We start from the raw sequence: 17,344 nt of genomic DNA on the forward strand, positions 1-17,344 counted from the left end.
TATCATAATCCTATTATACAATGGAACTGTAGGGGACTAAGGAATAATTTCCATGAATTACAACTTTTAATCCAAGAATTAGCACCCTCAGCGTTTTGTCTGCAGGAGACATATTTGAAAGAGACAGATGTTCTTAACCTACGTTCGTTCAGTGCATACCATTATTTTTCGCCTAAGGGTGACAGGGCCACTGGAGGGTCTTCCATTCTAGTTAAACAGAACGTTATCCATAGCCCAGTTACACTTACTACTAATCTTCAGGCTGTTGCAGTGCGACTAACTTTGCACGTTGCGTTTACATTATGTTCTCTGTATGTTTCTCCGTCTTCAACGTTTCACAAACTCGATCTTCAAGCTCTATATGATCAACTCCAAAAGCCCTGCATTATTATGGGAGATTTAAATGGACACAACCCACTCTGGGGTAGTGCAACCATAAATGGTAAAGGTAAAGTACTGGAGGAATTTTGTTCAGATAATGATTTATGTATTTATAATGATGGCTCCAATATATATTTACATCCTGGTACAGGAACTTATTCTGCTCTCGACTTGTCAGTCACAAATTCAGAACTACTAAATGAATTCGAATGGTCAGTCCACGATGACCTCTGTGGAAGTGACCATTTTCCTACTATACTAAAATCTGTAACTCCATCTGATGTTCCTCCATCATCAACGCGGAATTTTAATAAGGCTAACTGGGCTTTATATGAAACACTGTGTGCTGAAAAACTTAAACCTGAACTTTTTATTGACGTTCCAGATGCTATTACATGCTTTTCTGATGAACTGAACTCCATAGCTGATGAGTGTATACCAAAGTCCTCTGCAGTTCCACACATAAGGAAACCATGGTTCAACGATGAGTGCAAACAAGCTAGGAAGGCAAGGAAAAAACCAGAACATTATTTCCGTCGCCATCCTGTGGTGCATAATTTAAATAAATTTAAAATTTTAAATGCTAAAGCACGGCGTACTTTTAAACAGAACAAACGCCAATCTTGGCAAAATTATGTATCCAAAATAAATTCACGGACACCCATGTCCAAGGTACGGAACATGGTCCAGAAAATTAAGGGTAAAGGTACTAAATCTAGTGTCCATCATCTTAGACATGGAAACCAATTGCCTACTGATAAATCAGATATTGCTAATAAACTGGGTGAAACCCTCGCTAAACACTCTTCCTCTTCTAATTATGTACCTAAATTCCAAACGTTTTAAAGACAACAAGAAAAAAGAAGTATTAATTTCAACTCAGATAATGGGGAAGATTATAATGAAACATTTTCTATTCATGAACTCCATTCTGCTCTTGATCAAGCTCATGACACTGCTACTGGAACTGATAACATCCATTATCAGCTCCTGAAGCACTTACCAGAGTCCTGTTTAGAGGCACTCTTATCTATTTTTGACGATATTTGGACTTCAGGTAAATTTCCTTCTTCATGGCATGACGCTATAGTAGTACCAATACCTAAACCTGGACGTGATCATACTGATCCGTCTAATTATCGACCTATTTCACTGACTAGCTGTGTTTGCAAGACCATGGAACGCATGATAAATAATCGACTTGTTTGGTACTTGAAAACTAATAACCTTATCACTGATATACAATGTGGTTTCCGTAAAAATAGAAGTACTGTCGGTCACCTAGTGCGTTTGGAATCATTTGTTAAAAACGCACTAATTAAAAAACAACACGCTTTGTCTATCTTTTTTGATTCAGAAAAAGCATATGTCACAACTTGGAAACATGGTATTTTAAGAGATTTATATGACTTTGGTTTGCGAGGTCGTTTGCCGCAATTCATAGCCAACTTTTTAAATGATAGACAATTTCAGGTCCGCGTGGGTTCTACCCTGTCTGATCATTACAATCAGGATCAGGGTGTTCCACAAGGCAGTATTTTATCTGTCACACATTTAGTATAAAGATAAATAGTTTATCGAAAGTTTTAAATGATTCTATTGATGGTTCGTTATTTGTGGATGATTTTAATATTTCTTGTCGTGGTAAAAATATGAATACCACAGAGAGGCAGTTGCAGTTGTGCTTAAACAAAGTGGATAAATGGTGTCTTGAAAACGGCTTTAAATTTTCTAAATCCAAAACTAATTGCATACATTTTTGTCGTAAATATAAACCACATAAAGACCCTGAACTATCTCTAGATGGCACTCCCATTAAAGTTGTCAAGGAGGCCAAGTTCTTGGGATTAATTTGTGACTCACACCTAACGTTTCTGCCTCATATTAAATCTCTGAAAACTAAATGCCTGAAAGCACTTGATTTGTTGAAAGTGGTATCAAATTCTAAATGGGGAGGTGATCAAGCTACCCTCCTCCATCTATATCGATCACTTGTCCGTTCTAAACTTGATTATGGCTCCATCGTATATGGTGAAGCCTGCAACAGCAACTTAAAATTATTAGATTCTGTTCATCATCAAGGTCTAAGACTTAGTCTTGGGTCCTTTAGAACCTCTCCTGTTGACAGTCTGTATTTTGAAGCCGATGAACCATCTCTTACACAACGCCGTATAAAATTATCTTTACAATATATAACAAAGCTATACTATACTATAACGAATCTAACCCTGCATATAACTGTGTTTTCAATCAACTTCTACAACAAAAAGTCTTCTCTTGTTCCACCTCTCGGGCACAGAATTAAACCCTTTCTTTCTACGGCTGGCATTGAGCTGGAAAACATAGCTCCTTCCCATCTTCTTTCTTCTCCTCCTTGGCAGATGGTTAGGCCACAAGTCGACCTAACATTAACTACATTTAAAAAATCAGAAACTAATGAATTACAATACAAACAAGAATATCATCAATTGAAACATAAATATAGCAATTATAAATCCTTATTTACAGATGGGTCCAAGGACGGTGGCGCAGTGGCTTGTGCCACTGTCATTGGATCCAGAACAATGTCTTCTAGATTACCAGCCAACAGTTCTATTTTTACAGCAGAAGCTAACGCCATATTAACAGCTCTTAAATATATTCAAAGACATCCTAAACATAAACAGTACATAATCTATTCAGACTCTCTTTCTTGCCTTCAGGCTATTAAACACCTAGCATGTAAACATCCACTTTTAATAGAAATTATTGAACTTTATAACTATCTTGCGACTGGCCAATACGACATCGTCTTCATCGCCCGGGACAAGGCAGATTTCATTTTGGTCGTATAAATAATGATATCTTACTTGCCCGTGGGCTACCTGATAATTACTGCAATGCTTACGGTTCCAACAGGTAAATGTGAGACGATACGAGAGCAAAATGAGGGAACTTTCGCAATGATAATAAACTAGAGTTATCTTTCTTTGCTATTTATCCCTCCCCGATCGGGGCCTCGCAGTAAAGCTATTGGAAACCGAAGCGAGCATTTTTATAAATAACTGACCAATCACTGACAAGAGAGCCGGCAGGCACGTTTGAGTGAACTGTCAGACCGCGGCTGAATAGCAGACGATTGCCTCCTCATGTTTTATGGGAAAAAACATGTCACAGAAACTGATGGACAGTTTTTTACAATCGGACACAGGGGTGAAAAGGAAGGCCTTGGGTGATGACACCGAAGCCGAGGTTTGCACCAAACAATTTAAAGATAAAACGTACGACAACGAGAAACGGTGTAGACAGTTTCAGAAGTCTTGGTGTTCAAAATGGCCGTGGTTACTTTACAACGAAGAAAAAGACATTATGACTTGTGAATATTGTGCGCGATTTCCGTCTGTATCCACGAGACATGGGGTAAAGAACACTTTTGTCAGTGGGTGTTCAAAATTCAGAGTAGAATATCTGAAAATCCATGACAGTTCAGCCGTTCATGCCGAGTGTTTGTCATATTATATTCATAGCGGTGAAACCGGTGATTTGGAGGTTGGGGCAAGCTGCGATAAAGTAGAGAGAGACGGGAAACTTTTGAAGTGTTTTAAAAACATGGACAAGAAGAATTACGATCAAATTGAGAAACTGTTTGTGACAGCATTTCTCATTGCCAGCAAAGGAAAACCACTAAGTGATTTTGCAATGCACTTAGACTTGCTTGACAGGGTTGGTGTGGACATAGGGCGTAATTACAGAAACATCGATGGTGCGAGCAAGTTTATTCAAGCAATTTCACATAGTTTGAAAAAAGACTTCCAATCAGATATTAATGAAGCAAACTATGTATCCATTCTTAGTGATGGGAGTACTGACTCGGCAATTCTTGAACAGGAAACTGTGTTTATTCGTTATGTAAGCCATGGTGTTCCAGTTTCATTCCATGCTGCAGTTGTAACTCTAGATCATGCTACTGCTGATGGGGTGTTGGATGGAATAAAAACTGCTCTTGAAATGAATGATATTAGTTATGAAAAGCTTGTATCACATGACTGTGAGGGGCCCAAACTAGTGTCTGCAAACTTTGATGGTGCATCTGTTATGATGGGTAACCGTTCTGGAGTTGCAGGAAAGATCACACGAGAAGCTCCTTACGTTGTACCTGTTCATTGTGTAGCACACAAGCTGGAATTGTCAGTGTTGGACGCAGTAAAGGGCCTGTTGCCATTGAAAACTTTTGAAGAGGTATTGAAACAGATATTTAAATTCTACCATAATAGCCCCAAAATGAGAAGAGAACTTAAAACTATTTCTCAGATCTTTGAAACAGATTTGGTTCATTTGAGTGATGTGAAAAATGTGAGATGGTTGGCTAGCAAAGAGAGAGCTGTAAGGGCTCTGAGGACAAGTCTTCATTCAGTGATACAACACTTTGAAACTGTTGCTACTGGGCGAACTGAACAGAGCTCTAAAGCAAAGGGCTGGCTTGCAAAAATAAAAACTGTGACTTTCATTAAGACTTTGTTTATTCTGTTGGATGTGCTCCCTTTACTCACTGAAGTATCTCTTGTGTTCCAAAAGGAGGACCTTCTTGTCACTACAGTGTCCCAGGAAATTGAAGGTGTTATGTTGAAACTTACCCAACTAAAGGTACAGCCAGAAACAGGAGAAAACCTGAAAGCCTTCATGGATCTCTACTCACCCCAAGATGGTACTTTTGATGGTGTGATTCAACTGATTGGACAATCAAAACATGTAAACTTCAAACAGGACATGTTCTTCAATTCACTCATTGATGGAATTGTGAGATATATTGACAAAAGGTTTGAATGTTTCAGTCAAGCTCCACTGAAATACTTCAAAGTACTAGACTACACAGAGTGGCCCACTGATAGGTGCAGTCTTTCAGTGTATGGGTGTGAGGAGATAGATGCCTTACTTGAACATTACCATCCACTATTCACAGATGAGGAGAAGACAAGAATCAAAGAAGAGTTCACCACTCTTAAAGGATACTTAAAGAACTGTAAAAAAACAGTGTATGATTGCTACTCAAACCTGCTGTTTAGTAGACCCCAGTGTTTCAAGGTTTTCTTGAAAATTGTTGAACATATGTTTACAATCAGCCCCTGCACCGCAATTTGTGAGAGGCTGTTCTCATCTATGAATCTTGTCAAATCCTCTCACAGATCAGTTCTCAGTCAAGATAACCTCAACAATATCCTGACAATTATGACACATGGGCCCAAGTCCCTCAAAGACTTCGACCCCAGGTCAGCAATCAAAGAGTGGACGACAGGCTGTAAAGGTACAAGACATGTCAAGGGGCATGGTCTTCACGAGCAAGCAGGCATATCTTTGCCATATCCACACTGTTTCAAGTCCGCCACCAATCCAGAGATGCATAAAGCCTTAGAGTAATCATACTGGTATTGATTTAAATTACGTTTCAACAATATGAGAGTCAGAGACTGTTCTGTATAAAAACAGTGCCAATTATTACCTGTAAAGAGAGAAAAAAGACGTCCAAACAGTAAACAATAACATCAAATACCATGTTGATTTATTCTTTCACAATATCATCACAATTATGTCATAAAAATCAGGGCAAGTGGAAAATTAGTCAGGGTAAGTTACTTTCTTGAAGTCACTTGCCAAGTGGCTTTTAAAAAAAATTTTGAACCCCTGCAGCCATGTTGGAATCTCTAGTAACACTTTGGCTGACCTTGCTGCTAAGGCAGCACTCAACAAATCTGTGACACCACTTCATATTCCCTATTCTGATTATAAAGCTACAATTAGATCTTACATCCGTGATCTGATGCAGAAGAAGTGGGACACCCAAGTAGGTATCAATAAATTACATGCAATAAAACCATATGCTGGTTACACCTACTTGGGTTGTCGGTCCAGATTTGAAGAGGTCATACTACGACGATGTCGTATTGGCCACACTAGGTATACGCATGAATATCTTTTGAAAGGCGAGGATTCTCCGTTCTGCATCCCTTGTGATGAAATCATCACGGTCAAGCATGTCTTACTTGACTGTGTTGAATATTCCATCACAAGGGACAATTATTTTAAATCAAGAACTATAAAGGACCTTTTTAGTAACGTACGTTCTCATATAATTATTGCATTTTTAAGAGAATTGAATGTATTGACTGACATGTAAATAAATAAGTATTTTATGATTGGAAGTTCAATTAGCAGCTAAGATTGTTAGTGGCTGTATCCTCGAAGGGGGTTGAAGTACCGTAAAATTATTGTCCTCCTGAGAGGGTACGTAAGTCCCAAAACGGTTTAAGTCAGATTGAATCTTCCACTTTTTTTAATCGTAGAATATGTGTCATTTTAATTTGTGGCTAATCTTGCATACAGTCGCCAACAGCTGAGGGGATGGTGTAAATCCAGCCAGGGACCATGCAGGTAGCAGAGGTACTGTAAGTCCCCATGGTCCCTGGTATGGTGATCTACCCTTTGTTGTTGGCGATCTATAGCCTGTTTTATATTGTACTGTCCAAATAGTGATACTATCATTTTTTAAGTTTCCACGCTAATTTTAATACTAACTGTGATAATCTAGTGGTTTTACTGTCCTTCGTAGACAGGTTCTTCATAATATCCATATGTATTCTTTTTTGTCATATATGTTCTCGTCACGATATGGCTGCGATATTGCCGATGTGACGTGAAATATTAACTCACTCACCCAGAATCAATCTGAGTACTTACATCTCATATTTTATGTCACTGGAAAGATATCGAGGAGACAAAACTAAAGAGGTCATGTGCAAGTGTGCAAACGGGTTGTTAAGCTCACACATTGGCTCTGAAAATGCATTTCTGCAGAAATGTCTGGCAGAATATTTGGTTTCACTACGAGAATGATCTTAATTGAATAAAATAAGAGACTATCTCTCGATAACTTGTTATGGACTTTCTTTAAATGATGTTTTCCATCTCCTGGGACCTCTTCCCAGAAACAGATCGTCGCACAAATCTTACTAGGCATATCTTAACAAAACGAAATGTAAATAAAATAATTTGGTGGCTTTTTATGCATCATTAATTCACACACTATATTACATGAGTTAACACTGGACGAAGATACAGTTATGCCTAACATGAGGCCAGCTGTCTCCTGGGTATGGTTTATGTCGTAAGTTCCCTCATGGCGGGATGCTACAGTAGTCCCAATACCTAAACCCGGACGTGATCCTTCAGATTACCGACCAGTTTCTCTCACAAGCTGCGTTTGCAACACCATGGAACGCATGATAAACAATCGACTTGTCTGGTACTTGGAAACCAATAACCTCATAACAGATATACAATGTGGTTTCCGTAAAAACAGAAGTACCATCGATCATTTAGTGCGTTTAGAATCATTTGTTAAGAATGCCATAATTAATAAACAATATGCTGTGTCAATCTTTTTCCATCTAGAAAAAGCATACGACACGACATGGAAACATGGGATTTTAAAAGATTTACATGACTTTGGATTACGAGGCCGCCTGCCTCAATTTATATCCAACTTTTTAAATGACAGGCAATTTCAAGTCCGAGTGGGTTCAACCCTGTCTGACCATTATACTCAGGATCAGGGTGTCCCACAAGGCAGTATTTTATCTGTCACTCTGTTTAGTATTAAGATCAACAGTCTGTCAAAGGTTTTAACTGATTCAATCGATGGATCACTTTTTGTGGATGATTTTAATATTTCTTGTCGTGGTAAAAATATGCGCACCATTGAACGGCAATTACAGTTGTGTTTAAATAAAATAAATAAATGGTGCCTTGAAACCAATAACCTCATAACAGATATTCAGTGTGGTTTCCTTAAACAGGGATGTACCGTTGATCACTTAGTGAAGAACGCTCTAATTAATAAACAACATGCAGTGTCTATCCTTTTTTGATCTGGACAAGGCGTACGACACCACATAGATACATGGTATTTTAAAAGATTTACATGATTTTGGTTTACGGGGACGTTTGCCTCATTTTATATCTAACTTTTTAAATGACAGACATTTTCAAGTCCGAGTGGGCTCTACCCTGTCTGATCATTATAACCAGGATCAGGGAGTCCCACAAGGCAGTATTGTATCTGTGACATTATTTAGTATTAAAATAAACAGCCTTTCAAGGGTTTTTAATGATTCAGTTGATGGATCATAGGCCAGGTTCTTGGGACTTATATTTGACTCTAATCTGACTTTCTTACCACATATTAAATACCTGAAGAACTTGTTGAAAGTCGTGTCTAATTCAAAGTGGGGAGGAGATCAGGTTACCCTCCTACATCTATATATCGATCACTCATTAGATCAAAACTTGATTATGGCTCCATCGTATATGGTGTAGCCTGCAAAACCAACCTTAAACTTCTTGCTTCTGCCCACTACCAAGTTTAAGACTTTTTCTTGGGTCTTTCCGAACTTCACCTATTGATAGTCTTTACGTTGTGGCCAATGAACCATCTCTTGCACAACGCCGTAACGAATTATCTTTACAATATATCACAAAACTATACTCTAACGAATCTAACCCTGCATATAACTGTGTCTTCAATCCTCTTTATGAGGATTTGTATAGCAAAACGTCTTCTCTTGTTCCACCTCTTGGGCTCAGAATAAAGCCATTTATTGCTGCTGCTGGTATTGAGCTGGACAATATAGCTCCTTTCCGTCTTCTTTTCTCTCCTACTTGGCAGTTGGTTAGGCCACAGGTTGACCTAACATTAACTACATTTAAAAAATCAGAAACGAATGAATTACAGTATAAACAAGAATATAATCAACTGAAACATACATATAACAATTACAAATCCTTATTTACAGATGGGTCCAAGGACAGTGGCGCAGTTGCTTGTGCTACTGTCACTGGATCCAGAACAATATCTTCTAGATTACCAGATAATAGTTCTATTTTCACAGCATAAGCTAACGCCATGTTAACAGCTCTTAAATATATTCAAAGACACCCGAAACGTAAACAGTATATAATCTATTCAGACTCTCTTTCTACCCTCCTCCACTTATATCGATCACTTGTCCGCTCAAAACATGGCTATGGTTCCATCCTATATGGTGTAGCCTGCAAAAGCCATCTAAAACTATTAGATTCTGTCCACCACCAAGGTCTGAGTCTTTGTCTCCTCCTTGGCAATGTGTGAGGCCACAAGTTGACCTGACACTGACAGCATTACAAAAATCAGAAACTAATGAATTGCAATATAAACAAGAATTTTATCAGCTAAAAAGTTAATATAATACATATAAATCCTTATTTACAGATGGATCCAAGGACGGTGGCGAAGTAGCTTGTGCCACTGTCATTGGATCTAGAACAATATCTTCCCGATTACCGGATAATAGCTCTACTTGTATTGGACAATATTGAATTGTATAATGCTCGTGCTACTGGACAATGCGACATCATCCTCTGTTGGTTACCCAACCATGTTGGTAACGCAATGGCTGATTTCGGTGCTAAGGCAGCGCTCAACAAATGTGTAACACCACTTCTGATTCCACACATCTAATTATAAAGCTGCTGTTATGTTTTGTACAGTATGGTTCAAAATTATTGAGAATAGCTAAAGCATTTCATATTATTAAACGAGAACAAATCAGATAAAATTGAATGTATTGTGAAAGTGAACTGACCTTTTCATGTTGTGTAGGTAACAATTTAATATTTTATCAAGTCTCCTTGAGCTTCACGGCACAGTCTAAGACGGGTAGGCATACTTCCTATCAGAGAGGTTAGTGTCTCGTGAGTTATGCTGTCCCAGTATCGGACCACTTCTCTCTTCATGTCTTCGATTTTTGTCAACCCCTTTTGATTCACACATTCCTTCATCATCCCCCAAATGTTCTCAATGGGATTTAAATCAGGACTATATGCAGGAAATGGTAATGCAGTCACATTTTTCTCCTGAAACCACTGCTTGGCATGTTTTGCGGTGTGTTTAGGATCATTATCTTGCTGCAAAATCCAGTCATTTCCATAAAACACATGTGCACTTGGAAGGAGAAAATTATCTAATATGTTAGTGTAGCGTTGACTTGTCAGATTTCCCTCAAACACACACAGCGGGGTCGTTCCTAATAAGGAGATCCCTCCCCATACATGAAACTTTGGGCTGTATTTAGGTCGTCGATACAACGGTGCTGACGCAGACTTTGTCCATATTTTCACATTATTGGGATATACCCATATTGAGCTTTCATCAGTAAAAATCACATTTTCCCAGTCAAAGTTTTCATGTGCCAAACACCACTCAACACGCCTATCTTTATGTTCTTGTTTCATGAGAGGAGAAGGAATTCCAGTCTTTTTCTCCCATCCAACATCAATCAAATTTCTTCTAACTGTAGATTTTGAAACAACTGTTGATCCCCTTTCTATCATTTCATACCTGATGTTGGAGATGCTTGCCCTTTGCTTTTCAGACGCTAAAATTCCCAGCCGGACGCGATCTGAGAAGTCCAATTTTCTGGGTCTCCCTGCTCCTTTCTGGTGCCCCAAATCCTTTCCCTCTTTAAAATTCTTCCTAATCCTATACACAGTAGAAAGAGGAGTTCCTGTTCTCTCTGCCAATGTATTTACATCATCAATTCCTTGATTACACAACTCCAAAATCAACCTTCTTTTATCTTCAGCAGACATTGTTGACAGTGCTGAGGAAAATGACGTCTGCTACAAATTCAGGGGAGGTAACTCTAATTGTACTATACTCAGTAGGCCAAGATGAGTTACCTCCCTTATACCATTACTTAGTTTTAAGTATCAGTGAATCAGTTGAGGTGTTAGGATAGCTCAAAGTAAGAAGAAAAATTTTCAATAATTATGAACCAGACTATATATAAGATTACTGTCTATATATATTACTGTCCATTGTCGACAGGTTTTACTCTTCCAGATAGTTTCATTATTTTAAATGAATTGAGGGAGGGACTAAACCGGCTTATGTATCTCCAATGCTCCTATAGTCAATGGAATTGTATAATGAAACACTGAATTGAGATGTGGCAGTGGGTTATTGCTAAAACCACAATGAATCCAGTTTTTAAATAGTCTTGCAATTATAGAAACAGGATTAAAATATGGTGACACAAAGCGATTCTGCTGCCACAAGTAGCAGACAAGAGGTGAGGGTACAGGTCAAGGGTTTTGATTACAATATTTTAATACTGGGGGTTTGTGAATTTAGACAGGGGTGTATTTATATATTTGATTTTATGCTATATTATTTTAAAAGCTTGAAATGTTTAACCATGTTTCAAAACCAGGATTATGCTGTGAAATCTATGTAATAACGTAATGCAGGTAGAAAACATTCCACGAGCACGATTCTCGAAGGAATTCGTCAAAGAACGTGTTAAATTCATGTTGAAAAATAATGCATTTAATTTTGATGGAGAAGAATATAGTCAAATACGATGAACAGCAATGGAACTAATATGGAACCCACGTATGCTATGTTACTTTTAGGGTATTGAGAACCAGCTCAAAACTCAAACAAATTAACGACATTTCCTTGACGATTGCTTCATGTTATGGTACTTTGGAGGTGAAATATTAACTTTCATTCACAACATACTAAAAAACTTGAACAAACGTTTACATTTTACCATGGACTCAAGGTACTCTGAAATTCCCTTTTTAGACACTATGATAAAACTATGACGTGACCTAGAAACACCGTCTATAAGCGCCACCAGATCACTCGCCAGTGTCTAGTCTCCTTTAGTCTGCTTTCCCGAGTTCGTAGAAGATGGCAAAATAGTGGATTTCGTCTACATTGACATCGATTTCGACCCGCAGAGGGCAAACTCCGAATCGCTCTCGCCAACGAGTGTTGTCCGTAACCCAAGGACATACACAACCAATGCACAGACTGCCTCGCCACCATATTGGAACTCCCTGCCGTCTTCAAATCATACAAATCGACTTGCAAATGTAGCGTCATTGACCACTGTGTCGATAGCAAGAAATGTGTTCTGTGAAAAAACAAAGCGATGGACTACACACCTCAGAATCGCCTACCGCTCGAAGTTCGGGAAGAAACCGAGATCAACGGTTGTTTCTCAAACATAGACAAGCTGTACAACGATGCCTGCCTCCAGGGTGTATTCAACACAAACTCTATTCGACAGATTGGTGTACAAATGTCGCTGCGAGAAGAAATATTCTTGTACCGTCCGGCAGCTAGCGGGGAAATCAGAACCGACACAGGGATATCGGAACAGTGTTCGACACACACCATTGCCCAACTGCGGCGGACCTAAGGACATGGAAGACACAGACCCTCCTTGCAAGGAACGCCAAAGAGCCGCAGACATTCTAGAGGGAATCTACAGGCGCAAAACGTTTGACTGTTGGTGCTACTCGATTCATGGAACAGTTCAGGACGCTGGTTGAATAGAACGCTTATTGGGTGGACAATCCATGTTCAGACTCTACAAAAACTGCCATTTGCCCATATCGAACAGGAAAGATGATCAAGAAGTCGAGATGCAGTTCCCCTAGTCTATGTGGTGTCTTCTCACCTACTTTTCGGCAACCCACTGCATATTGAATAATACGTATCAAGAGCACAAAAATGGTCAGGACAGCCAGGAGTGGTACTACCGACACCAAGGGTGCATATGTGTGGTTCCGGGTACAAATTGCTTGCAAACAGAGAGTGTGCGTCGTTTGTGGTAGGGCAATCCACTGTGTCAGGAACCACAACGACCGGCTTGGTAGAGCAAGTATGGTAGATTCTGTATGCAAGGTCTACAAGACAATATGGCCAATAGAAATGCAGAACAAAATCTACCCACGATAGTCCACTGGATACAAACCACCGAGAGACCAGTTCTCCACTATTTCACTGTTTCAGGAGAAATATGTCCAAGTGTGGCGGGAGGTTCTGTTGTTTTTCGGCAAGGTGTTCCAGATCTTGCAAGGAATTATAAACCACACTGGATTTGTTTGCTAGGGCTTTATGTAACTCCTTGAATGGGAAGCGATGTGGATTTCCTCTGCTATATACAAAATGCATGATCGAGATGTATACACAGTACAATGTATACTTCCAACTGTGTACACCAAGTAGTGGGGTCTCTGATGGACCATGGAAACTGGTATGTGGAGGATCGATGGTTCTGTGGTTGTGCTGGGGATCGGTGATATCTCGCCGGCGAGCAAGAGGGTGTTGGTGGACGGTTCTGCGACTGGCAATGCGGCTGTGTCAGAGTTCGGATTTGTAGTGGGGGAGGAAGAAATGGAGTTTGTAACCATTTGCATATCTTGTTCCATATTCCATATTTTGCGTAGTCAATTAGAATCAATTCCAAACCGTTGTTTCGTGTCTTGTGGAGAGATTTTATCTCTGCCACTTGGCCTTGAGATAGTTGTCTTTTCGGAGGCATTTTTTGTATTATATATATATCTAAAAAGTACATAAATCCTAGTCAAACTAGATAGAATTAGTTTCTGCAAAAAACGTTTCCGGGAAAATACCCACAAAACATAGGATTTGGTTTCGGAAACTGTTTGAAGCCATCGAAATCCGCCACCACAAACCTTTGATCACCAAGGATACTATATATGACCCGTGATGGTCCGGGGTAGAATAGGCCTTCAGCAACCCATGCTTGCCACAAAAGGTGAATATGCTTGTCGTAAGAGGCGCCTATCGGGATCGGGTGGTCAGGCTCGCCTACTTGGTTGACACATGTCATCAGTTACCAGTTGCGCAGATTGATGCTCACGCTGTTGATCACAGGATTGTCTGGGGCAGACACGATTATTTACAGACCGTCACCATATGGCTTGTATATTGCTGAGTGCGGCGTAAAACTCACTCATATCGAGCTATGAAGAAGTAATCAAACCATAGACTATCTAAGCATTGTGTCTGTTGTTAATGTTAATCCGCTGTTTGTCACAACATACCATGTATATAAAGCTTCTCACTATTTGAATGCATTCACATTTATCTGGATGAATCTACATCGAAAAGTCGCTCAACGTAATAAACAAGAAGTTGTAATCTATAAAAGCTACATGTTTCATTTTTGACTTACCAACTTCTAGAATGCCCATTAAACATGTTTATTACTGCTTTTACAACTTAATTCCTCCTGCTTGTTTCCTTGTCGGCCTCAGGAATACAATGGGAACAGACCACAGGCCCATACCGGCAATTAACAAAGACGAAATTAATTGTATGATTTGTTGAAGATGTATATCTAAAGTAAATGTCCTGTCCTGTCCTGTCCTGTCCCAACACATTTGCCTTCATAAACATAATCAAGTCGGAACAAAGTTTCACCGAAATCACCATCCTTCAACAAACAACAGGTGGGCATCTTCGACCTAGCAATCGAAACTACAGATAACTGAACGACAGACTACAGAGAGAAAAAGACCATCTCCAAGCAGGAAGACAGACCATGATAGGGTATGGAGATGCCGTTTCTCATCTTGTTTGTAAAATATTTATGCCGTTTCATGATGCGAAATGTTGTGTACAGTTATGTATGTTCTACATTGTCGTTTATGTATGCTGAACATAAAAACATGTGAACTGAACTAAATAGTCATCTTCGATGTCACGCCGAATAACAATAAATGTTATATGTTTTTTAAACATTGGTTAGGAATAAAAACGATCTGATTTAAAATATATATGGTTTCTGAAAAAGTTCGATTGACATAAATTAGCAGATATAGAGTTAAGTAAATATAACTAATTATAAAATAACCTCCTTCTGCAAGTCCAGCGAATCTGTAAACAGTGAAATTGTTGGTGATTTATCTCTAATAGAATATCTAGTAAACGTTATTTACTAACATTCTAACAGCATTGTCCGATGCTTATAATGTCTATCACTGGATTTGATGGTGAAATATCTACAGACTGCCGTCACACAGCCAGAATATTGCAGATCGGGGTGCCAAAAGCAACTAAAGGTCTAATATTTTGCCAGTCATCGTATCCTAACTTCATAGACCGATGTTGATCATGTAGACAACTACATTGTATAGTCCAGGTTAATCTGTGTTCTATCTGTTTAGCAGGGTTACAAATGAGAACAACTTTAAACAACAGACAAACTTAGATCATGTATTACTATGAGAGTACCACAAGAATGACACACAGAATTTGTTACCTGTATAATATTGCCAGCCTGCCTCTTGTACACCCCCAGTGATGACAGACGAATAGTACAACCGGCAACGTTGAGACCCTGGGTTGTGCAGTACCATGTTGCACTGCAGATCATGGAAACACCACCACAAGCATGCAGCCTTGTCAGAAACATTGCGTTCAGTGATGAAGGTGTCATTGAACAGGTGGCCATCCAAACTTTCAAGGTGGTGAAATGTCAGATTGCCACATGACTGTGAAGCTAAACTGTAAGTCATGGTGATGGTGAGGACAAGCTGAACAAATTCCCACACAGCCATGTCCTTGTTTCTCGATTGCGAGAATGGGAGGGTAGTCTGTATTAATCGATGGAATGATGCTGGCATTGACCGCACGCTCGGTTACGTTATAACTAAGTTCGATGGCTCTGTTCATCAGCCAATCACTGACTAATTGAAGGCGTGACTAGCATTACTGAACCTGTTCTGTTGCAGCCATTGTGGTCTGTGGATGAAAAGGTTAAGACAAGTCATCAGAAACTTTTACCCTGACAAAATATGGATGGTGTGATACTGACCGAATAAACCATATACTTCTTGCTGATAATACTATTAACATGGTGGAAATGCACAATATTTTATAACGATTCTATGACAGAATATTTTATTGAAATATCGAAATGCTACACGTGCCACATCTTCAATCTGCCAAGGGTCACACTGATAACGAAGGTCCAAGACCAGTATCTTGTAAGTGTCAACAGATGGAGATAGGCTAATCCAATTTATCGTGTACTTCACTCGTGGTCACACTGATATCGAATGTCCAGGACCAATATCTTGTATGTGTCAGCAGATGCATCATGTCTTTCGCTTGTCAACGCCGTTGTGGTCAAATCCGTTATGAAAATCTTTATGTAATTCTGACTGATAGAGTAACTTAACTTCGCAGTAGGTACGTTATCGGTACTCGAATTAGGCAATAGGATTTAGATACAACAACTTATCAGCAATATTATCAGTAAACCCGATTAGCTATGACAACTGGGAAAGGGTATAAAACAGGGACGACCACAGTCACAAATCATCCTGTGACTGTGGCGTAATAAACTCCTTGTTTATTCACTCAGGTAAGACCCTTTACTTTCTTCTACCTTGGCAAATCGTTACCATTACTGTTCAATGTTTTCTGCAATACATTTTTGCTATCATGACCACATGTTAAGATCCTTGGCAAGGTCGTTATGTTATGTGGAACGAGGGTCGTTAATATATTTTAGACGTATTACTCTCTATTGCTCTGTTCAGGAGCGGCTAGGTACCCTAGTGGTTAGAGCGTTTGTTCGTCAAGCTGAAAGCCCGGGTTCGATTCCCCACGTGGGCACAATGTCTTAAACCATTTCTGGTGTCCTATGCTATTGCTGAAATATTGTTAAAAGCGTTGTAAAACCCAGATCGCTCCCTGTATTGCTGTTCTATGTTTTGTCTGTTTGATAATAGTGGTTTCGTGGCTGTCGCGGAGCGTGTCGTGTATTGTTTCAATTACTGTATTATGAGTGAATATCTTCCCGTGTTGAATGATACTCGTATAATGTATAGAGTGTGTTCGAAACTGTGTATTTCATTATGTACTGCGTAATGTTGTTTTGGATATGCTAGTATTATATGATGTATTAACGAAATTGTGTTAGAAATGTATCTTGATTTATGTAGTATGTGTCGTGTAAATCGATGTATGATGATTGTGTACTATGTATATCAGCATATAATGATAATGTATTTTGACAACTGATTACTGATTGTCAATATGTTTTAATAATTATTTGTACCC

General features: G+C 39.1%; 1 protein-coding gene across 1 annotated transcript in view; it reads right to left on the minus strand.

The window, feature by feature from the left end:
• LOC137260027 (uncharacterized) overlaps nt 1–15,834 on the minus strand; it is a 29,158-nt gene extending 13,324 nt beyond the window's left edge. The window contains exon 1 of the mRNA XM_067797710.1: nt 15,537–15,834. Within this exon, the coding sequence (XP_067653811.1) occupies nt 15,537–15,834 (298 nt within the window). The remainder of the gene's footprint in view (nt 1–15,536) is intronic.
• Nucleotides 15,835–17,344: the final 1,510 nt, after the last annotated feature.

The sequence above is a fragment of the Haliotis asinina genome, chromosome 13 (genome assembly GCF_037392515.1).
Source record: "Haliotis asinina isolate JCU_RB_2024 chromosome 13, JCU_Hal_asi_v2, whole genome shotgun sequence".
In the NCBI taxonomy this organism is placed as follows: domain Eukaryota; kingdom Metazoa; phylum Mollusca; class Gastropoda; order Lepetellida; family Haliotidae; genus Haliotis; species Haliotis asinina.